Source organism: Myotis yumanensis, unplaced genomic scaffold (assembly GCF_028538775.1).
Source record: "Myotis yumanensis isolate MYYU_CA2020_CCGP unplaced genomic scaffold, mMyoYum1.0.hap1 SCAF_16, whole genome shotgun sequence".
NCBI classification, from domain to species: domain Eukaryota; kingdom Metazoa; phylum Chordata; class Mammalia; order Chiroptera; family Vespertilionidae; genus Myotis; species Myotis yumanensis.
Genome location: NW_027223767.1, coordinates 12,952,181 through 12,973,387, shown reverse-complemented (window position 1 = coordinate 12,973,387; position 21,207 = coordinate 12,952,181). Strand labels below are relative to the sequence as shown.

The 21,207-nt window shown below is 52.1% G+C and overlaps 3 protein-coding genes across 7 annotated transcripts; 1 reads left to right on the top strand and 2 right to left on the bottom strand.

Annotated features, from left to right (window-relative positions):
* CTDNEP1 (CTD nuclear envelope phosphatase 1) lies at positions 1–6,747 on the bottom strand. Of its 4 annotated transcripts, XM_070395179.1 has the most exons (10): positions 6,684–6,747; positions 6,356–6,419; positions 5,555–5,917; positions 2,942–3,008; positions 2,727–2,845; positions 2,457–2,528; positions 1,954–2,070; positions 1,619–1,730; positions 1,100–1,184; positions 1–628 (listed from the first exon to the last, which is right to left on the bottom strand). In XM_070395179.1, the coding sequence occupies exons 3-10, from the start codon at positions 5,654–5,656 to the stop codon at positions 568–570; spliced, it is 735 nt and encodes a 244-aa protein (XP_070251280.1). In that variant the 5' UTR covers positions 5,657–5,917; positions 6,356–6,419; positions 6,684–6,747; the 3' UTR covers positions 1–567. The 4 variants fall into 4 exon arrangements, with proteins under 4 accessions (XP_070251280.1, XP_070251281.1, XP_070251278.1 ...); XM_070395180.1 differs by lacking the exon at positions 6,684–6,747 and having other exon boundaries at positions 6,356–6,424; XM_070395177.1 differs by lacking the exons at positions 6,356–6,419; positions 6,684–6,747 and having other exon boundaries at positions 5,555–6,340.
* Positions 6,665–15,420, top strand: ELP5 (elongator acetyltransferase complex subunit 5). Of its 2 annotated transcripts, XM_070395174.1 has the most exons (8): positions 6,683–6,931; positions 7,087–7,147; positions 7,222–7,302; positions 10,422–10,642; positions 13,242–13,423; positions 13,864–13,959; positions 14,100–14,200; positions 14,817–15,420. In XM_070395174.1, exons 1-8 carry the CDS (start codon positions 6,736–6,738, stop codon positions 14,929–14,931), a joined length of 1,053 nt encoding a protein of 350 aa, XP_070251275.1. In that variant the 5' UTR covers positions 6,683–6,735; the 3' UTR covers positions 14,932–15,420. The 2 variants fall into 2 exon arrangements, with proteins under 2 accessions (XP_070251276.1, XP_070251275.1); XM_070395175.1 differs by lacking the exon at positions 14,100–14,200 and having other exon boundaries at positions 6,665–6,931.
* A 284-nt stretch (positions 15,421–15,704) lies between these two features.
* On the bottom strand, positions 15,705–17,938 carry CLDN7 (claudin 7). The gene is made up of 4 exons (XM_070395176.1): positions 17,213–17,938; positions 16,332–16,496; positions 16,143–16,227; positions 15,705–16,051 (listed from the first exon to the last, which is right to left on the bottom strand). The coding sequence occupies exons 1-4, from the start codon at positions 17,433–17,435 to the stop codon at positions 15,889–15,891; spliced, it is 636 nt and encodes a 211-aa protein (XP_070251277.1). The 5' UTR covers positions 17,436–17,938; the 3' UTR covers positions 15,705–15,888.
* Between the last annotated feature and the right edge of the window lie 3,269 nt (positions 17,939–21,207).

Below are 21,207 nucleotides of genomic sequence, written 5' to 3'. Positions count from 1 at the left end.
TTTGGTTTCAAAGTTATAATGCATGGTTTAAAAGAGGGGGGAACAGAGAGAGAAAGCTGGTTACAGGTCTGAGGAAATCTAAGAAAGGAAAATGTAGAGAAAAGGAGAGGAGGGGACAAGTCGGGGAAATCCAGTGGCCCAAATCCCAGTTTCCCACCCACAACCCAGCCCCTGGAGTGAAGAATTAGATCAGTTTTGTACAAGAGTTTTTTAAAAAATTAAATCACAACAAAGCTGGCTTGGCTTCTCTCTGAGCCTCCCGGATTATTGAATGTCTGTCTCTCACTCTGGCCAGTCCTCTCTCTCCATCACAGACACTGTTTCGGCTCTCCTAGACCTCTGCTTATGTCCCAGTCGAACAGGAAGTTAGAGAGAGGCTGCTTCAGAGTCTGGCCCATGTGTCCATCCAGGTTCCGTATGGAGTGCAGGGCTCCCAGGGCAGAGAGGGGAGGGAGGGGCAGACCCTGCCCAGGCAGTCCTCACCATTGGACAGGGCATCAGACAGCATCTCGAGGGCTCACCCTCCCTGTCCCCCCCACCCCAACTCAGGTGGAGGGGGAGCAGCTGTCACCAGAGCCGGTGTTGGTGAAGGTTTCGGCTTAGCACAGAGCGAACATCAGCGGTGAACCTGGGATGACAATAACTTGCATTGGTAGAGTCCTTAGAGTTGACAGAGGCAGCCTCACTGGAGATGTGGTTCAGTCACCATTTCACATGAGACTGAGGTTCAGTCTGCTCAAAACACAATGGCTAACAGGGGTCCTCAAACTACAGCCCGCGGACCACATGCAAATACAAATATTGTGTTTGTTTCCGTTTTGGTTTTTTACTTCAAAATAAGATATGTGCAGTGTGCATAGGAATTTGTTCATAGTTTTTTTTTAAACTATAGTCTGGCCCTCCAACGGTCTGAGGGACAGTGAACTGGCCCCATTTAAAAAGTTTGAGGACCCCTAGGCTAAAAAGTCAGCTTTAGTATAAGACTTCCATTCAAATGCTAAATGCTTACGGGAAGAGAGATAAGGAAGTAAAACAGGACAAGCTTTTAATCCCCCACCTCTTCCTTTCCTCAGAAATCTAAGTGTCCAGTTTTCCTTACCTGAGGGCGTCCAGCATTGGGAGCAGATTAAGAAGGGCGGTGTCGCTGGGGTCGCTGAACCAGGACTTGATGGGGATGGCATTGTCTAAGTCGAGTGGAAAATGCACATGAGAAGAAACAATGGATTCAAGAGGGACAAGGTGTTTTTTCTTCTGTTTGGGAGTAGGGATCATTACTTTAAAATACATGTATTTACCTCACCACCAGTCACCTACCCAAATCAATAACCTAGTAAAAACCTTCCTGATTTGTACTCCAAAATAAAATTAACTTGCAATCACCATATCTCACACTAGCATGAGGCTTCTAGTCACATCTATTGCCATTATATGACGTATATCTGCTGTGAGAAATCTGATTTACGAAATGGACATGTGGGGGAGGGGGAAACATCTCATTTAAAAGAGGAACAACTTGCATCTCGACCTACAGTAAAGTAAGGCATCCCAGCTCCAGGCATTCAAAATACTTCCTCAGAACCACCTCCTGGGCCTGCAGACTCACCACATTTCCCCATACCTGGATGGCTCCTGTAAGCCCCTGGGGAGTTATCCAAGATCACAATGCTGGAGAGGTCACTGTGGACCACAGAGAGGTCCTTGATGTAGCTGCCCAATTCCAAAGTGCAGTGCTACAAGGCAGGGTGAGTTGGGTATCAAAAGGCGACTCAATCCTCTGTGATTGCTCCCCCAACCCCAACAACGCCATGGGCAGCCAAACTCCCACAAAGGGGACCATGCAGTAAGCCTCCCTCATGTCCCCAGGTCTCATTGCAAGGCAATTGCCTCAAACTCAAATCCCTCCCTGGTGACCTGCCTCCGGAGTTCACTTAGACCTGGATTCTAGCCCCTTACCTGTCTGTAATATCTCCTCTTGAGAATGCTTCTGCTATTGTCTAGTTTATCTGCCACAGCAGAGCCATAAATCTCCATGCTTGCTGTGAATACTACCAGCTCGTACCACTGGCTCACCTGAAATAGATAGGGGGAGGAGGTATCAGAAGAGGTGATCATTCATTTAGACATATAGTGCCTTTTTACTGGGACTATCGAATGTCTCTGAGGACACAAAATTCTGAGTGCTCCCAAACTCAGAGTCTTAGGCACCGTACACCCTTAATTAAGATTCAGAGATGCAAGAACAGAAGAGCAGGAAGCCTGTGGAAGAACAGAATTATACCCGAACAAATGAACCCAAACTACCAAAAGCCATTCTTCAACCATACCACAACCTCCCACCCCCAAAATTGCCCTCAGCCATTTCTCCTCACCCCTTATTTCCTCCAAATCTTCTAAATTACCAGAGCCCTAAAACCATTCCTTCATCACAGAGCTCCCTTTGGCTTCTGCAAACTCACCACTTCTAAGAAGAAATCCACATGGGGCCTCTTATGTACAAAAAACCGGACAGGATGTTTGTCTATTACCACCTGTAGAGGAACAGGGAAGGACTGGGGGAAGTCCTGAGCACCACAGCACGGCCTGAAGGACATCCCCCCCCTCCCCACTGCCTGCTTCCCTTCTTCAGGCTGACACGGGTGCCAGGGCATGGAGACAACACATTCTGGGACTGGGAAAGGTCTAAGTAGAACAGACATAACCATTCCATCACTTCCCACAGCACACACCTTGAGGATGAAGTCAGGAGGTGTTCCAGGTCGGACCGTGGGCCTCAGAACCCCATCATGATGGGAGTGAATAAGTGTCTCATCCAGATCCAGCACCAGAATCTTCCTCTTCACCTGGCCTAAACCACAACAGGAAAAAATAACACCAACCAACTTCTAGCCCAGACCTTGAACCCTACCTCACCTTAAAGGATCTTCCCAGCCAGCATACTCACCTAGCCGATTCCGAGACACAGGAGATAAGGGAAGGATATCATATCGAACAGTTTGGTACTGAATTACCTGAGAACAAAAGAGAGGATTAGGATCCTTAACAAGGAAATCTTCCTCAGTAACAATAGGTAGCACATGTTGAACATTTACCGTGTGTTGTGCACTGTGTAAATGACTTAAGATGACTTCATTTATTTCTCAAAACAACAATAATATCAACTCTTGTTTTAAGAATAAAGAAACTGAAGCTTGAAGAGATTAAATACATTGCCTAAGGCCACACAGCTAGAAATTATATTATTTAGTTGTTTGTTCCAATTAGAATGAAAAAAACTCCATGAGAGCATGGATTTTGTCTCCATCGTGCTGTCCTAGAACACTGTATCAAGGAGTGGTCAGTTAATATCAGAATCGATAAAATGGTGGAGTCAGGATTGTACCCATGCAGTCCGATACAAGAACCTGCTCTCTTAACTCTGATATCCCCTTGCTACTTTGAACAAAGAATTGCACAGCTCTCCCCACCTCCACCCCAAGGATTCTTTGTGACAACTCCCATCAGCCTTAGATTCCTTAGTGGACACAGGGTAGGAGTCAAGAAGGGAGGTCCTCGGGCTCCTAGGAGAGCAGAGGATGAGGGAATCCAGGGGTTGTCAGGTCAGCTCAGTTCCTCTGGCTAGGGGCCACCAGGCCTATTTTAACCAGCCACCTGTCCATTTCTGTCTCTATGAGCCAAGTCACAAGTTGCAAAGAACCTAAGCCCTCTGAACAGCCTCCTTTTCCTGGTACCCAGGGCAAGGCAGAGGACACTGGAAAGCCCCACCCGCCAAGCCAACTGACAGGGTGTGCAGAAGGCCAGAGTGAAGTAAGGGCTATGAGTAAGAGGTGAAGATGGGGCAAGGACATCACTAGCTCAGCCTTCTAGTTTCTCCAAACCTTTTCCGAAGGCTCTTATTTCTAACACTTGAATCTCCCCCATGCAAAGCCTGGCAATTCCCTCCTCTGCTCTTTTCTTCTAAGGTACAGACCAATGCTCTCCAGTCCATCCACAGGCCCTGAGTCTCACCAGAACCAGGTTCCCCTTGCAAACCAAAGAGCCCTCACCCCTAATCCCAAGGCATCTGCCCTTCTTTTCTCCCTGGGCCATCGTGAGGGCCGACACAGCTCGGGTGTCCTGCCCTGCTATCTCGGGTTGCACATGCTGGGCATGTAGGGACTGCTCCAAGCATCTGCCAGAAAGGGGGTGGGGGAAAAGACCAGATTGGAAGGGAAGACAAAGGACTGCGGGGTCAGTGCCACTCAGAGGAAAGCAACTAACCTCTGGCTGGGCTAAAGGACTACTCCCTGCATCCAGAACAGAAACTGACGTGTCAGGAGAAGAAGGTGGGATGCTCAGAGCCGGGCCAAGCAAAGAGGGATGGCAGCTAACATGTAGAGAAAACCCCGGGGGCTGACCCACACATCTGAGCATCTCACCCCAGATTCTTCTTGGCTCCTAACTCTGGTCTCAGGGAAACAGCTCTGCCTCCCACCATGACCACCCAGAACAACCCACACTCTAAGTCAGGAAATGGAAGTCGGATGGTAAAGGAGACACTCAGTGCAAGGCCAGGCCCGTTCCCCCAAGTCAATCAAGTCCACCACTACCACCCAGGGTTTTCTGGAAATTCCCTGACATAGGCAGCTCCCACCTGGTTTTGTTCTTTCAAGTTTTACTGAGGTGTGCCAAAGGGTACGGCCCAGAGAACCCCTGCGCCCTCGCTCACTTAATTTTCCCCAGACTTCAGAGGATTCTCCCCAATGTGATGAGAACCCAAGAGCCCGTTCATCAAATGGCATTGGCCTCAGAAGCTTTGACTCTGGAGAAAAACTGTGAGGGAGGGAACCCAGACACGGATGCATGCACAGTCTCCACTGCCCACAGCACCTCCCACAATGCCAGGGTCTCGGGGAGAAACAGGGTGCCTGGCCCTGGGATTCCAGCCTGCACCCGACAAGCACGTCCCCTGCCAGGACACCCGAACTCCCCTGTGCTCCCTGCCACAGCCAAAGCAGCCAGGATCTCAGAGAGCCCAGACACCCACACTCACATTCAGAAGGAAGTTTTCTGGGCTTTTTTGCAGGGGTTTCTCCCTCGCACCCGGGGCTTTTCTCAAGTTCCCACCCGTGTTTGTCACAGATACCTTCCCACCCACCTCCACTCTTGACCCCTAAGCCTGTCTCTCCCCTGTTTAAGGCCAAACACAGTTTCCCAATCACAGGAGGGTCTCTCGCAGGCCCACATGAACACATCTGCTGCCATCAAACAGGTGTCCCCCGCCTCTCAGTTCCTTTAGCAGCAACTCCAGCTTTTTTAAGAGCGCCCCACCCACCACCCTAGCCCCCAGAATTGCCAAATCCTGTCCCTGTCTAAGCCCCCCGCCCCTCACCCCGATCTTGGTTCTACTACAAGGATCCCCCTCCTCCCCGTTCCACCCCAGGCCCTGCTGAAGGTGCCCCGGTTCTCTAAGGGGGGAAGCCGCCGCCAGGACCAAACAGAGGCCCGACACCTTCCGAAAACCCGCGAGCATCGCTGACAGAGGCCCCCACCACGACCAGCGCCCACCCAGGCTCACCGTGCGGATCTGCCTCCGCAAAAGGTAAATGAAGAAGCTCCACAGCTTGGCGGCGAAGGCCACGAACGTGCGCAGCCCCAGCAGACACTGCGTCCGCATCATCCCGATGACCCCGGCACCGCCGGCCCCGGGGCCCCCGCGGCCCAGCTCCGCCAGCCCCCCGGGGGCAGCCCCCCGCCGCCGGGAGGGGAAACGGGGGCCCCGAATGGCAGGAGAGGCTGCAGAGAGGGGCACGGGGCGGGCGGCTCAGAAGGCCACCCCCGGCGAGGGCAAAGCCCAGCGAAACCAGGAGCTGGGGGGCCGGCGTGGGCAGCCCGCAGGGGCCCACATGGGCAGGGAGGGGCACCGGCGGCTTCGTGGAGACTGCGGGCCGAGACAGACCGGGTTAGGACGGGGTCCTCCGAGCGCAGGAGGGAAGGGGATGGAGAATTGGGGGAGGGGGCGCTGGGGGAGGGGGCTCGGGAGAAAGGAGGGGGAGGGGGAGGAGGAAGCGGAGGGGGGCCCGCTGCGCAGGCGCGCTAGGGGGCTGCCCGCGGGAAAGGGGCGGGCGCGGGCAGCGGCGCGCGAAGGGCCGCGGCCCGGGAGAACGGGCCGGCTGCGCGAAGGAGCGGGGAAGGAGGGGAGGGGGAGCCGAAGGGCGCGGATGCCTGAGCCGGGGCGGCCTCCCCCTCCCCGAGGTCGGGGGCGCCTTAACCGCTGAGAAGCGGGGCTGCAGTTTCTGCAGCTGGATTTCCCACTCTGACGGGCGCCATTTTACCACCCAAAGGGCTCCCTCCTCCTCTCCTCCCCCCTCCCCTTCACCTCTGACACTACTTCCGGTGGTGACGTGTATTCGCTTCACCCGGACTGCGGTTCCCGACGGGGCCTACGGGGGAGGGACGAGAACGGCGGTGAGCGCCGCGCGCCAGGCCGCAGCACCGCGCACGCGCAGACGGCGGCGGCGGGCAGGCCCTGGGGCGCAGCAGGCCCCGCCTCTGACGGGGTGAACGGGGCGGGGTGACTCCAATTGACCCCGAGTTCGGGCGGTCGGACGGGCTCGTGCGGCCTTCTCCCCCTCCCACCGACAGCCGCCCCAACCGCTCCTCCCGCCCCGGTTACTGTAAAAATGTGGAGGGGGCGTCGTCCGTACGTATGTGCGCCAGGCCCGGGAGCGGCCCGTCCGCGCGCGCCGCCCCGGGACTATGGGACATAGTGTGACCCCTCCGTCCAGACTAGGCCGGCTCTCCGAGGGGGGAGGAACCATGGATGCCCCGCCCCTTCCCCTGGAGGCGGGGCAGCCGGCCGTGACGTCATCAGAGGGCGTCGGAGAAGCGACGGGCCGCTCGCGGGAGATGCTGGAATCGTTGTTGGGTCCTGGCGGCCTGGTGCTGCTTCGGGGTGAGGGGCGCCGGCACGGGGACTCGGGAGCCGGGCTCGAGGGGCGGAAGCGGAGGGGAAGGGCCGTGGGTCACAGGCCGGGGCGGTGGTGGGGACGGTCCGGAAAGCGGAAACCTTGGTTCTCACGCTGTCTGTCCGCCCGTCGCTCTCCCCAGACTCGGTGGAGTGGGAGGGGCGCAGCCTCCTGAAGGCGCTCGTCCGGCAGGCCGTGCTGCGGTGAGTACCCGCGGCCCCCCGCCTCCCGGAAGCCGGCCCGGGCCCCTCTGACATCCGCCTCCTGTGGTCCCCAGGGGAGAGCGGGTCCACGTCCTGGGCTGTGAAGTGAGCGAGGAGGAGTTTCGGGAAGGCTTTGATCCCGGTACCAACAACCGGTAAGTGCAGGTTGGAAGAGAGTCCATTGGATGTGAATGTCCCTTAAAGCAGCAAGACTGGGGTCTGGCGTGGGAAGGGTTCCCGTCCGTGATGCTTGGGCTAAACAGCCGCCTCAGGCGGTGAGTAAAGAAAAGTGGAATTTATGTAGGAAAACGGGTTGGGGAATGGGGATGTCCAAAGGGAAGTGCGACACAGCACTAAGCCTGGGGTGTTGGGTCTCGGATGGCAGCAGAGCCACACTGAGGACAGTGAAACCAGGAAGGGCCTAGAACAGCGGTTCTCAACCTGTGGGTCGAGACCCCCATCGGAAAACACATATATAACTACATACTGTTTTTGTGATTAATCACTATGCTTTCATTATGTTCAATTTGTAACAATGAAATTGGGGGTCACCACAACGTGAGGAACTGTATTAAAGGGTCGCGGCATTAGGAAGGTTGAGAACCACTGGCCTAGAAGAAGCAACAGGAACGCCTGGGCTGGGCTGCTTGGCCCACTGAGAAGTCGGAGAAAAGGGGGCCTTGGAGACAGGGTCAGGGGGTTAGCCCCCGACGATTTGCCACTGCCCGTTGCTCCCCTGGTTGCAAGTCTGGTGGGGTCCCTTGGAGAAAAGAAGGGGGAAGGGAATGGCTCTGGCGTGTTTCCCTGGGGGAGAGGGGGTGCTGGGTCCTTTTTCCTGAGTGAATGTATCTCTCTCTTGCAGTTGGGAATCTTGGGGGAGGTCTTAGGAGAGGGTCTTAATAGAATATTCATCAGCTTTTCAGGTGTGTCCTTTCAGGGTTCTGGTCTCCACTGATTGGTCCGTGCCAGAGCAGGGTCATTAGTCAGTGGTCCTGAGGCAGCCATGGGGGTCACTTGTCTGGTTTTGCTGCTTTTTGGGGCCTGGAACTGCAATACAGCTGAGGCCTAGATGTTATCTTTAGGGAAAAAAGGTCAGGCATCCAAACTGTGATATGATAGAGGAGGACAGCTTATCCTGGAGGTGAGGTTCTTGTTCTCCCAGTTCTGCCCTTGCTAGGCATCTGGGGCTTTCTGTACCTGGCCCATCCTTCCTGTGTTATGACTGTCTAACGGTAGGTAGGAGCAGCTACTTATTCGTTGAATGAATAGATAGGGATCTTTCAGGAGGCTGAATGAGCAAGAGGAATGTTAAGGAGTGGTGAGTATGTGGAGAATCCACAGCAGAAATTATAGAATGTGAAAGAAGTAGAGGGTAAAGGCCAACAGACAAGTTTAGCACTAGAAGCTGTACTGGAGAAGAAAAATAAACCTGTTCTGCCTTTTTGAGTTATTCAGAATCTGGATTCCAAACTTGCATCAACACTTAATTGCACACTACTGAGGGATTTGTCCTACAGGCAGAGGGAACAGCATATACACAGAGATGTATGGGGAAGGCATACCTGTTCATGGATGATGGAAGAGCTTACTGAGGTCAGACAGAAAAAGATATCTGAGCCCTAGCCAGTTTGCTCAGTGGATAGAGTGTCAGCCTGCGTATTAAAGGGTCCCAGGTTCAATTCCAATCAAAGGGCTCGATCAGGGTGTATGCAGGAGGCAACCAATCGGTGTGTCTCTCTCACATTGATGTTTCTTTCTCTGTCTTTCCCCCTTCCTTCCACTGTCTCTAAAAATATTCTGGAGTGTGGGTTAACAAAAAAAGAATACCTGATAGCCCTGGCCAGCATGGATCAGTGGTTAGAGCATTAGCCCGCAAACCCAGAGGTCGTGGGTTCTATTCCGGTCAAGGGCACAGACCTGGGTTGTACATTCCCCGACCCAGTTGGGGCGCATTTGGAAGGTAATCAATTGATGTGGCTTTCTCACATGGATATTTTCCTCTTCCCCTCCTCCCTCTCTTCTGCTCTCTCTAAAATCAATGGAAAAAATATCTTCCAGTCAGGATTAACAACAACAAAAAGATGCCTGGTAGTGAAAGGTCTTACAGAGTCTGAAAAGGAATTTAGATGTTGTAAAGGAAGTGAGGAGTCATTTGAAAATTTGGGAGGGTAGTATCATCATTCCTGTTAGATTCAGTGACCTCAGTGCTGAGAAGTGTTGGCAGGGGGCAGCCTGGAGATAGGGAAACCAGGTGGGAAAATTATTGCAGTAATCCAGGTTGGCTCAGGTGGGTATGTACTGAGCACCAATTGTGAACCAGCTACCCACTGGAGATAGAGTAGTGAATGGGGCAGATAGGATCCCTATTCTTATGAACTTAGAGCCTAATGGTAGGAGGTGACAGACCTGGCTTGAGGGAATGGCAGTAGGAATGGAGAGTTTAGGACAAATGTAAAAGGACTTGAGCCACTTAGAGATGGACTTACAGATGTGGGGTAGAGGCAAGCTTCCAGGTCAGGAGGTCCCTGAACCCATTTATGTTGCCTGATTAAGAAAGGTTACTTCCTGGTCTAGGTAGCTCCATGAATTATAACCAAGTTTATATCTGTCTGTTGAGCCCTAATTTTGTACCAGTCATTGCAAGAGAGGTGATGCTATATGTTAAGATGTCATTTGAAAGGGAACAGAAGATAGAAAGGAGGTGTCTGGGAACAAGTTCTGCCACCATGAAGCTTTCCCAGGATTTTTAGCCCACACCAGTATCCCTTTCCTGAACTGCTGTTTTATCTGTAGTTCTTAATCATATGTAGGCCACATAACTGAATTTGTGACCTTTGCTAAGCTGTTGTACAGGCTGGAACCATGTCTCGTGTTCTTTCCTTTCTCCTTATCCATCCAGAGATAGGCACCACTCAAGACATATTTGACAGTGATGACAGCTAACATTTCTCAAGTATTTAGTATGCTTCAAGCACTGTCCCAAATATCAAGAGGTTTGTATTCCTGTTTTACAAATGAAGAAACCAAGTCTTAGATTAAGTAATTTATCCTTTAGGTGACCTTGGGCAGTTAGCAAACCCAGGCTTCGAGTTCAGGGCTGTCTGATGCCAAAGTCTGTTTACTCAATCACTATATTCTATTTCTCAGTTACTACCTTTCACTGGTATATAAGATATTGGTAAAAATTGAGAAAATAGTGCCACAAAGATCAGACGATGAATTTCAGGAGTGGGGGAGGAGTAGTATTATGTTGTCTGCTATTTTCTCTTTGTAGGCTGGTTTACCATGACCTCTTCAGAGACCCTCTCAACTGGTCAAACACTGGAGAAGCCCTTCCTGGGGGGCCCCTGGGAGTCTTGAGAGCAATGTGCAGGAGAACAGGTCCTGGTCCTGTCACCATTGCTCTTGATTCTCTTAGCTGGCTGCTGCTTCACCTGCCCTGCACCACACTCTGCCAAACCCTGCATGCTCTGAGCCGTCAGGACTCCCGCCCTGGTGAGACCCTCCTTCATTACTTCCCCCCATATATGTCCCTCTGCCAAGGAACATAACCCTTTCTACCCTAAGAAACAACATATTAGGGATCTCCAAGTGGATCTTTTTTCATCTCTTTTTTTAAATTTATTACTTTAACCATTTTTTTAAAAAATATGTTTTTATAGATTTTAGAAAGGAAGGGAGGGGAAGACAGAGAAGAAGAAACATTGATATGCTGCCTCCAACATGCCTTCTACTAGGGATTGAGCCCGCAACCCGAGCATGTGTCCTGACCAGGAATCGAACTGGAGATCTTTTGGTACATGGGTCAATGCTCAACCAATAGCCACACAAGCTAGGGCCTTTTTTCTTTTTTAAGTATATTTTTATTTCAGAGGGGAAGGGAGAGGGAGAATGAGAGAGATAGAAACACCAATGATGAGAGAATCATTGATTGGCTGCCTCCTGCACACCCCCCACTGGGGATCAAGCTCACAACCTGGGAATCAAACCATGACCTCCTGGTTCATAGGCTGATACTCAACCACTGAGCCATGCTGGCCGGGCCTTTTTTTTCATCTCTTTAACCTTTATACTAGTTCTTGACTTCTCTGTAATGCCACCTACCAATCACTTTTCCAAGTTCTTTTTTATTCATCTATTTTATTCATTCAGCAAACATTAAATACATAGAGCATGTTAGATATTATTTTAGATAATAGAAAGATAAAGACTTTATTATAGTCAGGTTCTTGTCTTCCAGGAGCTCAAAGTTCATCAAGGATACAGACAAGTAAACAGGTAGTTAACAAGATAATCTGATAAGAGCCATGATGATTGCCCTGACCAGTTTGGCTCAGTGGATTGAGCGTCGGCCTGCGGACTGAAGGGTCCCAGGTTCCCGGTCAAGGGCATGTACCTTGGTTGCGGGCACATCCCCAATAGGAGGTGTGCAGGAGGCAGCTGATCGATGTTTCTCTCTCATCGATGTTTCTAACTCTCTATCCCTCTCCCTTCCTCTCTGTAAAAAATCAATAAAATATATTTTTAAAAAAGAGCCATGATGATAAAGGAACGTGTACAGAGCACCTTTAATAAGGAACTGTCTTAGAGCCCTTAAGGGGTCAGCTCGGCAGATATGGCCAGGCCCATGGCACTAGGAAGTACAGGGTGGGGCAAACGTAGGATTGCAGTTGTGAGTACACGAAATCAGAGTTTATTCTTGTATTTTTATTTATTTATTGTCTTCCATCTGAACAACTGTAAACCTACTTTTGCCACACCCTGTATACTCTGGGTACTGGCATGGACTTTGGAGTCAGACACCTGGCTATATATTATGGTACTGGATCTCTCGGTGCTTCAGTTTCCTCTGTAAACATGTGGGATTGCCATTTTTTGTAGTTCAGATGTAGTCAAATGTCAAATATGAGCAAGTTCATATAGTTCAACCCAAAAATGCTGACCTGTGTAAGGATTGAAATGTTACAGTAAAGTGTTTAGTGTAAATGCTCTGGCACTCGCAAATGCTCCCCAAAAGGGAGGGAATCAAAGGCACTAATGGGATCTTGGCAAGTTCCAGAAGCTGCAAGTAATTCAGTAAGTGAGAAGCAGGGACCAGATGATGAAAGTGTCAATTCATCCTTAAGGCTTGGGGTTGCCCCTGAGAGTTGTAGTCAGTGGTTTCTTGATCAGATTTACGTTGGAGTAAGAAAGTACTGTGGACCCTGGTTTTTGGAATGTCTCCTACCTCAGCCCACTTCTCTACCTGACCCCCCTTTCATGCTGATACCTGTATGATGAGTCACGCATCTTTCCTGTGACAAAGGAGAGAACATGCAAATATGAGTCAGTTTACCACTGTTAAAAATCTCAGGATGGCCGAAACCGGTTTGGCTCAGTGGATAGAGCGTCGGCCTGTGGACTGAGGGGTCCCGGGTTCGATTCCGGTCAAGGGCATGTACCTGGGTTGCGGGCACATCCCCAGTGGGGGGCGTGCAGGAGGCGGCTGGTCGATGTTTCTCTCTCATCGATGTTTCTAACTCTCTATCTCTCTCCCTTCCTCTCTGTAAAAAATCAATAAAATATATTTAAAAAAAAAAAAAATCTCAGGATGTTGTGCTGTGAATATTTTGTGTTTTTTTGCTTTTGTTGCTGCTTATACTTATTATAAAATTTCCGTTTTTTGATGTACATTTCCTTTCCTTTTTGTTAAATTTTCCTTTACATTTCATATCCTTTTTGTTTTTAAAGTATTTATAGATTAAACAGTACAATAGACATGTACTATATATGAAAAAGGTTAAAACGGAATCATTTGGGGGTCTGGAAGGGATTAATTAAATTTACATTATTTCTAATGGGGGAAAAATGATTCGGTTTTCAAACAGCCTTCTGGAACAAATGAAGTTCAGGAAATGAGGTTCCACTGTATATGAGGTAGGAGCTCAGTGCAGGGCCATGAAACGGGACACACTAAGTCAGGAGTAGGGCAGAGAAGCGATGGAATGTGGGCCTGCTTCTCTTTCTTTACTTCCTCTTCACTATTTGATCCCAGGCCTCCACCCTAAGCGCTCCCTACTGCCCTATGTGACCTGCATTTCTTGTCCCTCTCCAGATGACAGCTCCCCAGTGGAACATGTGCGTGTGCTGGGCCTGCTACATGAAGAGCTTCATGGCCCAGGCCCTGTGGAAGCATTGAGCACCCTTGCTCAGATTGAAGTGACCTTGAGTGGTACAGGGGACCAGGCCTCAGCTCACATTCTCTATCGGAGGCCCCAACATCGTCCAACACATAAGGTCAGAAGAAACCTGGGAGGGCCAGAGGTTGGGTTCAGACAGAGGGGAAGAACAAAAAACAAAACAAAAACTGATGTGATGAAGCACTTCTCTGTGCTTTCATCATTTCGTTATTTTCCTCGTTTAATCTTCACAGCTACCCTGTGAGATAGTTTTATTACCCCTGTTTTGTAGCCTGGGAAACTCCGATCCTGTGAGCTTAACCAATGAAAGATACTGCCTTCCAGGAAATGGAAATGGAGAAAAGACTGGGAGGGGTTACTAGTGGGAGAAGGAACAAGTCCATAAGGAGAAGTTTAAAGGAGGGGTGAGAGCTAGAGAGCAAGAGCTGAAAGCAGTTGCATAGCTGATTGGGGCTGAAGGTATTAGGTCTTTAATTCTCTCTGGTTTCTTCAGTAAGATGGGAAAAAAACTTTAATACGCTCCTTTCTTTTCCCCAGATTCAATGGTTCACCATCCTGCCTGACTTCAGCCTGGATCTCCAAGGGGGGTCTCCCCCAAAGTCCCAGCCCCACCCAGATCCTCGCACACACCCGGTATCTAAGAGCGCCAGGGCCAGAACAAGAGAATGGAGTTGGGATCTGGCAAAAAGAGAGAATAAAAACTGCAGAGGTTTGGGGGTGGGATCAGAGATTACAGGGATGGGGCATAGTGAAAGCATCCTTTGTACTTACAGGTGGATCCCGCTACTCACTTGACCTTTAACCTTCACCTGTCCAAGAAAGAGAAGGAAGCCAAAGATAGCCTGACCCTGCCCTTCCAGTTCAGCTCAGAAAAGTAAGGCTGCAGCCTATCTCCCTGGGTTCTAAAGTATAGAGCCCAGTATGTGGGCCCAAGAGGTGGGGTGACAACTAGTTATTGGTTAACCTCAGACTTTATAAGGGTTGAAGTCCATCTCCAGAGCCAAGTCTGGGGAGTGGTTCTCTATCCACCCATACCCCAACAATGACAAAGCGCCTTTGTCGCCTTTTTCCCATTACAGCCTTGGGTCCCAGCCCCACATCTGGGTCTAAGCTGAGCCAGACCAAGACCCTGGGGAAAGGGCCCTATCTTCAGGCAACAGTGCCAGGACAGGAAGCTAGATGGGGAGGGCAAAGGCAGGTTATTAAGGGCTTAGTAGATACCTGTTCTGTGCCCAGTGTGTGGGTGCATGAAGTAAGACTATGGCAGGATCCTTGCCCTCAAGCTACTAGGAGTATTATTAGGAGAGTGGTGTTGAGTATCTATTCCAGGACCAAATGGTGCTTCAGTATAACTAAACCAGGAGCTCAGAGAAAGGGACTTGGATCAAGAAAATACGGAGTACAAAGAAGGAGTCATAGTTACCAGGTGTAGGGTATTCAGATAGGACCCTTGTTACCCACCCTCACCAGCACCAATTCTTCTCTCTCAGGCAGCAGGCTCTGCTGTGCCGTGGTTTAGGCCAAGCTACCAGCCATATCTTCTATGAGCCAGATGCTTATGATGACCTGGACCAAGAGGACCCAGATGATGACCTAGATATTTGACTAGACTGAATTGGAGGGGGTGCGGAGACGTTGGGCCTGTACCCATTATTCCAGTTGGCCTTACCTTGTTTCTTCCCCATCTTTGTTTCCTGTGTCTGGAGACCCTACCCTGTGACCCATGAGCCAGGGAGCAGTGTCCAGTCGGGACAAAAAGTGGGATGGGCCCTAGCCGGTTTGGCTCAGTGGACAGCATCAGCCTGCGGACTGAAGGGTCCTGGGTTCGGTTCTGGTCAAGGGCACATACTTTGGTTTCAGGTTCCCTGGCCCTGGTCAGGGTGCATGCAGGAGGCAACCAATCGATGTGTCTCTCTCACATCGATGTTTCTGTCTGTCTCTCCCTCTTCCTCCACTCTCTCTAAAAATCAATGTGAAAATATCCTCGGATGAGGATTAACAAAACAAAAAAGGATGGGGGCAGAGGGAAAGGTGAGAGACTAGGAAACCTATCACACACACACCTAATAAAATATTTTTTTATTAAAAAAGAAACTTTCTGGTAGCTATTTAAGCAAGAGTTGGGAGTCGAAAGGGCTGGAAGATGTCAATGGATTAAGGAAACCAAGTACCTGAGTCTTAAAAAGAGTCAGTAGTGTTGGGGCCTGAACAATGAACTGGTGGAACAGGGTGGCTTGGCACACGGTTAGACTCAATGGGGGGTTTGGGGGGATTCTGTTTGTTTTATAGCTCAAACAGGTGTACTAAGTTTCCAGGCTCCCTGCAAGGATCTCGGTAGGAAAAAAGCAGAGGCCCTGAAGGGAAAGAAAGAAGCCTACTTTCCAAAACATACTTTTTATTACTGTACAAAAAGCACATCCGCCCCTCCTTTGTTCTCCCACCCAGTCCCCAGGGAACTGTACATGGTGTACAGGACTGTGTGACCCAGGGCTGCCGCCGCACATCCTGCCCCAGGTCCTTTCAAGTGTCTAGGTTGCCAGGCTGGGGCAACGGAGTCCCAGCTCACACATACTCCTTGGCAGAGCTGGGCTTGGAGTAAGAGCGGGGTGCGCCATACCTAGCTTTGCCCTCACTCCCAGGGCAGGAGCAAGAGAGCAGTGCACCTCCCAGGAGGACCAGAGCAGACCCTGCCCAGCCGATGAAGATGGCAGGACCAAACTCGTACCTGTGGGGAGAGGGGATTGAGGTCAGAAACCCTGGCCTGTCTCTCCAGACCCCAGACCTGTTCCCTAAGGAGGCAAGACTCCCATACTTACTTAGTATTCATGGGGACCAGAGGGTTATAAAAGTCTGTGATAATCTTATGGCCGTACCAGGAGCAAGCTATCAAAGCAGCCAGACCTAGAGAGACAAGGAGGATGTAGATACTGTGAGACCCCTCAAACCAGCACCCCGTCCGCCCTGACTCCTCAGAGCCCTCAGGCTACCTTGGACCTGTGACTCACCTGCCACGATGAAAATGATGCCTCCGGTCATGGCTATCCGGGCCTTTTTCGCTTTGTCGTCTCCCCCACAGCGTGTGCACTTCATGCCCATCGTGGCCACGAACATGGCCATGCAGCCCAGCACGAGGGACACCACCATGAGCGCTCTGGTGGCCTGAAAGGCCGCTGCGAGGGAGGAGGGAGGCCTTTCATTACCGGGAGGCAGCAGCCTTCGGACCACCCCAGCCTTCGAGCCCGCGGCTGCCCAAAGCCGGGCCGGTTCTGGGTGGATCCCGGCTCCGGCTCCGGGGCCTCCGGCTCCGCCCCGCCCTGCCTCAGCTCTGCGACTCGCCCGGGGCGCCCGGGTTTCGATGAAACTGCCCTGGGCAGGGGGAAGGGGGAAGGGACCGCGGAGGCGGCGGCTGGAGGCTCCGCACGGGCCGCAGACGACGGCCTCAGCCCGGGTCTGACCCCACTATCGAGGCCACGGGGTTTGCGGCTTCGTCTAATCGGTCGATAAGATTAGAGGCCGCAGGCATCTGCCTCGGTCAGACCAGAGCGCACGGCTCCTCCACCGAACCCCGCGCCACCCTTTGTCCGAGAGAACAGGGCGGGCGTAGGAGAGGCCACTGCCAGCCAGGGGCGGCGGAGGAGACCCCGGCCAGCGCCCGGCCGCCCCTGGGGAGCTGGGGTAGGGGTGCGGCTCCGGTGTAGCCGCCAGAACGCGCCCGCTCCGGCACCCACTGCCCCGTCCAGGGAGCCTCCGCTCCCTCCTCTCCCCGCTCCCCGCTCCCTCCTCTCCCCGCTGGCTCCCAGGCAACCCAGGGCGTCGGGCGCGAGGCCCCGCCACCCACCCCTGACCTCGGCCCTGGGCGCGTCCGCCCCGTCGGTCTCGGCCTTACCGGGCAGGGCGAGCACCGAGTCGTACATTTTGCAGCTGATCATCCCCGTGCTCTGCGTCACGCAGTCCATCCACAGCCCCTTGTACATGGCCTGGGCTGTGATGATGTTGTCGCCCGCGTACGAGCTCATCTGCCATTGCGGGAGGGCGGTGCACACCACCAGGCCCACCCAGCCCAGCAAGGCCATGGCGAAGCCGAGCAGCTGCAGGCCCGAGTTGGCCATTCCGTCCTCACAAAGACGAGGGGCGCGGGCGGGAGCCTCGGCAGCAAAGGAAACTTCGAGGGGCGAGCCCACCAGACGGCTGGGGCTGCGGTTATAAGTCACCCAAAGCGCAAAAACAGTTTCTGGTCGAGTGACTGCGAAGTTTTTATCACCCGAAGCAAACACCAATCGCCCCTCCGGCGGGCGAGGGTCTCCGCAGAGGGAACAGGTTACGCTCCGAGGACTAGTGGCCGGCAAAGGCGATCCCCGGAGTCCAGGCCGTTCCCTCCGGTGCTGTCGGCGACGCTTCCCAAACAAAAGGTGGAGGCGCCGAAGGGGCGGCTCCGGGTGCTGAAGTCCCCGCTGGACCCTGGGCTGTCGGCCCGGGGCCGAGGTGCAAGCGGCGGTGAGCTGGCGGGTGCGGGCGGGCGGATGCGGGCGGACAGGTGCGGCGCACCGAGTATATGTAGGGCGTCGGGGGCGCGCCCCCGCGGGGCCTGGGAGCGCGAGGGGGAGCGGAACCGGAGGGGCGGCCAAGGGTGACCTGACGTCACCGAAGGGACACTCACCTGGGCCGGAAGTCCTGGCCCCCACCCCTCCTCTCCCAGGTATAGAGGAAGAAACTTGAGCACCAGGGTCACGCCCCTTCACTTGCCCGTCTGTGACCACAGGTGGGGAGGAGGCGGCGGCCTCTCGGAAGTCAACCCCGCAGGACCGGACTTCGGTCGGGCACCGGGATGCGCCTTCCCCGCGCCCCAACAGGTGCGCCAGGGACGCGGGGACGCCCCCGGCCAGCCTTCGCTCCGCCCTGCTCCCCCTTCACTTCCCGCCGCGGGGACTCTAGGCTTCCCTTTAGGCGCTTTTCGTCCCGCCCTCCCTCTCCCCCACCTTCTGCTCTACTCCTTTCCCTTCTCTTTCCTCTCCTGGCCGACCCCGTCCTGGCTCCAATCCTTCGCCCTCTCCCTTCAGCAGCCGTGTTGGAGTCGCCACCCAGAGCCACCCAGGCACGCGCGCCCCCTCCGCGGTCCGCTGCCCACCTACCCGGCCCTCCACCGGACACCCGGCCTGCAGGCACGCCCTCCCGTCTTCTTGGTCCCCTCCATGCACATCCCTGACATGACTTAGTGCCTGGGCCCTCCCAGCAGCCACTATCCCCACCCGCATCAGGGGCCTTGTAACAGAAGGAAGAACCCACTGACACCAGAAGCCGGCTGAAGACGGGGTGCAGGTAAGGGCTCCGGTGCCGCCTTGGTCACATCCCTCCTTCCCGCCCTTGAAGTCTTTTCAAGCTTGTCCTTCGCCTTTGCCTCTTTCTCCCTCCTACTCCCCTTTTTACCCCCCCCCCCCTCAGCCCCCAGCCCCCCCAGCCCCCAGCCATACACCCATTTCTCCTTCATTCTGAGCCTGGACCAGCCTATCTGTACGGGCTCTCCCACCGCTCTGTCCTCCCTAACATCTGGCTCTAATGTGACCTTGGGTTCGGCTCGCAGGCTCCCACCTCACCCTCAGGTTTCTTCTCTGACTCTCCCCAAACTATTTCCCCATCCTCCCTCTGGATATCTCTCCCAGCACCCCACATCGCTCATTCCTCCCACTAGTTTATCCTCCCCCCTTCCCGCCTTTTCCACTTCCTATTTCACTCCCCTCTCAGTCTACCTCTGTACCCTCCCTGTCTCCAGCTCTCCTGGAGTCCAGCATCACCAATTCGTCTGTCTTTGCATCTTCCTGCCCAGTTTCCTCCCAGTCTTCCTCGCCTCCCACCTTGTCACACCTCCCAGACTCGCACACCTTGCTTACGCTCTCTTACTTCATTTTTCTATCTACTTCCTCCCCACCCCAACTCTCATGCATTTCCCATTTTTGTTCCTCCTTCTTAATCATGTCTCTGTAGGTCTTTCCTTCTTGTATTAAATAAACATATTAAAGGGGCCCTCGTACTAAGTCAATTAACCTGTTTTGTTTTTTATAAAATGCAGACTTTAATGAACTCTTTTTATTCATTCATTTTTTTCTACTTTGGGGTTAATGGTCTTTTTTTCTTTACTTTTTTAAAATTGATTTCAGAGAGAGGAAGGGAGAGGAGGAGAGGGATAGAAACATCAATGATGAGAGAGAATCACTGACACCCCCTACAGGGGATAGAGCCTGCAACCCCAGCATGTGCCCTTGACTGGAATCTAACCCGGTCCCTTCAGTCCGCAGGCCGCTTGCTGCTCTATCGACCGAACCAAACCAGCTAGGGCAATGGTGTTTTTTTAAAGGTGCTTTCCAACTCTAAAATTCCATATTTCTCATTACTTAAGTATATACAACTCCTCTCCACACGCACTGCCACCACCTCAGGCCAAGCTACCATCCCTTCTTGCCTGGACACTAACTGGCTCCAAACCAATCCCCTGCTTCCCTTCTCATCCTTCTAAAATCTAGTCTCTGGCCCTGGCTGGTTTGGCTCAGTGGACTGATGGGTCCCAGGTTCGATTCCAGTCAGGGGCACATGCCTGGGTTATAAACTCGATCCCAAGTAGGGGGTATGCAGAAGGCAGCCTATCAATGATTCTCTCTCATCATGGATGTTTCTATCTCTCTCCCCTCTCCCTTCCTCTCTGAAATCAATGAAAATATATAAAAATAATAATAAAATCTAGTCTCTGGAAGTAACTTTTTTTTTTTCAAACAAACTTCGAGAATCTTGTCACTTCCTGTTGAAAAGCCTTTTATCTTCCAATGGCACTCCTTTGCTCCTATTGCTCCGCTGGATTTGGTAAATGCCATACCAGACTGCTTGAGCCACACTGGCATCTTTCTGTTCCTGAAACATACTTCCCACCAAAGTGCCTTCGCACACTCTGTTCTCAATGCCTGGATGTTCTTGTCCATTTACCCCCACCCACTTTCCTCTACCCAGCCAGCCAACTAATCCTTCAGCTATCAGCTCAAATATCACTTCTCCTAGGAGGCCTGGCCTCGCTACCCCACCTCAGACTGAGTCAGATCACCTACTGAATGCTGTCACCGCTACTTACCTATACTTTACTTTCAAAGCTCTTATCATAGTTTGAAACTATTTACATTGTGTGCTTATTTATTCAATGTCAGTCTCCCACTATACTAAGTTCCAAGAGGGCAGAGATGTGTCTGGGTTTTATCATCAATAAATATTTAATGGCCTGGCTAGCGTGGCTCAGTGGTTGAGCGTTGACTTATGAACCAGGAGGTCATGGTTCGATTCCCGGTCAGGGCACATGCCCGGGTTGCGGTCTTGATCACAGGGTAGGGCATGCAGGAGGCAGCCGATCAATGATTCTCTCTCATCATTGATGTTTCTATCTCTCTCTCTCCCTCTCCCTTCCTCTCTGAAATCAATAAAAATATATTTTAAGAATATTTGATGAATAAATTTGAAAACTAACTATATTTTCACCCATGTGTTCAATAAATACTTCCTGAGTGCCTGTATAATGTACCAGGCACCATGTTTGACACTGAGGACACAGCTGTAAACAAGAAAGATAAGGACACAGCTCACGTGACTCACATTCTAGAGAGAGGGAAACAGACAATAAAATCATAAACAAAATGGCTGAGGTTTTGAAGGCAATAAACCAGGTTAATGTGATGAGGTTGGCTCCACTCCTGGGGGAGACTTTTTTGGGAAGCGTGAATAAGAAGCCAGCCATGTAAGAATCATGTTCTAGCCAGAGGTCATAGCAAATGCTAAGACCCTGTGTCAACTGCCCCTTTGAGACTTGTAATATTAATTTAAAGCAGGCTCTATTAACCTCACACATTTGAT

Bases quoted from the DNA above. Each gene is read 5' to 3' on its own strand.
- CLDN7 (XM_070395176.1), bottom strand. From the start codon at position 17,435: ATGGCCAACTCGGGCCTGCAGCTGCTCGGCTTCGCCATGGCCTTGCTG. The intron at 16,228-16,331 runs GTGAGTCACAGG...TTGTCTCTCTAG, and splicing joins CATCATTTTCATCGTGGCAG to GTCTGGCTGCTTTGATAGCT. The intron at 16,052-16,142 runs GTAAGTATGGGA...CTCTCCCCACAG, and splicing joins CTGGTCCCCATGAATACTAA to GTACGAGTTTGGTCCTGCCA.
- ELP5 (XM_070395174.1), top strand. From the start codon at position 6,736: ATGGGACATAGTGTGACCCCTCCGTCCAGACTAGGCCGGCTCTCCGAG. The intron at 10,643-13,241 runs GTGAGACCCTCC...GTCCCTCTCCAG, and splicing joins CCGTCAGGACTCCCGCCCTG to ATGACAGCTCCCCAGTGGAA. The intron at 14,201-14,816 runs GTAAGGCTGCAG...CTTCTCTCTCAG, and splicing joins TTCCAGTTCAGCTCAGAAAA to GCAGCAGGCTCTGCTGTGCC.
- CTDNEP1 (XM_070395179.1), bottom strand. From the start codon at position 5,656: ATGATGCGGACGCAGTGTCTGCTGGGGCTGCGCACGTTCGTGGCCTTC. The intron at 2,529-2,726 runs GTGTGTGCTGTG...GTTCCTCTACAG, and splicing joins CTCCTGACTTCATCCTCAAG to GTGGTAATAGACAAACATCC. The intron at 1,731-1,953 runs GTAAGGGGCTAG...CCTGCCTTGTAG, and splicing joins AGAGGAGATATTACAGACAG to CACTGCACTTTGGAATTGGG.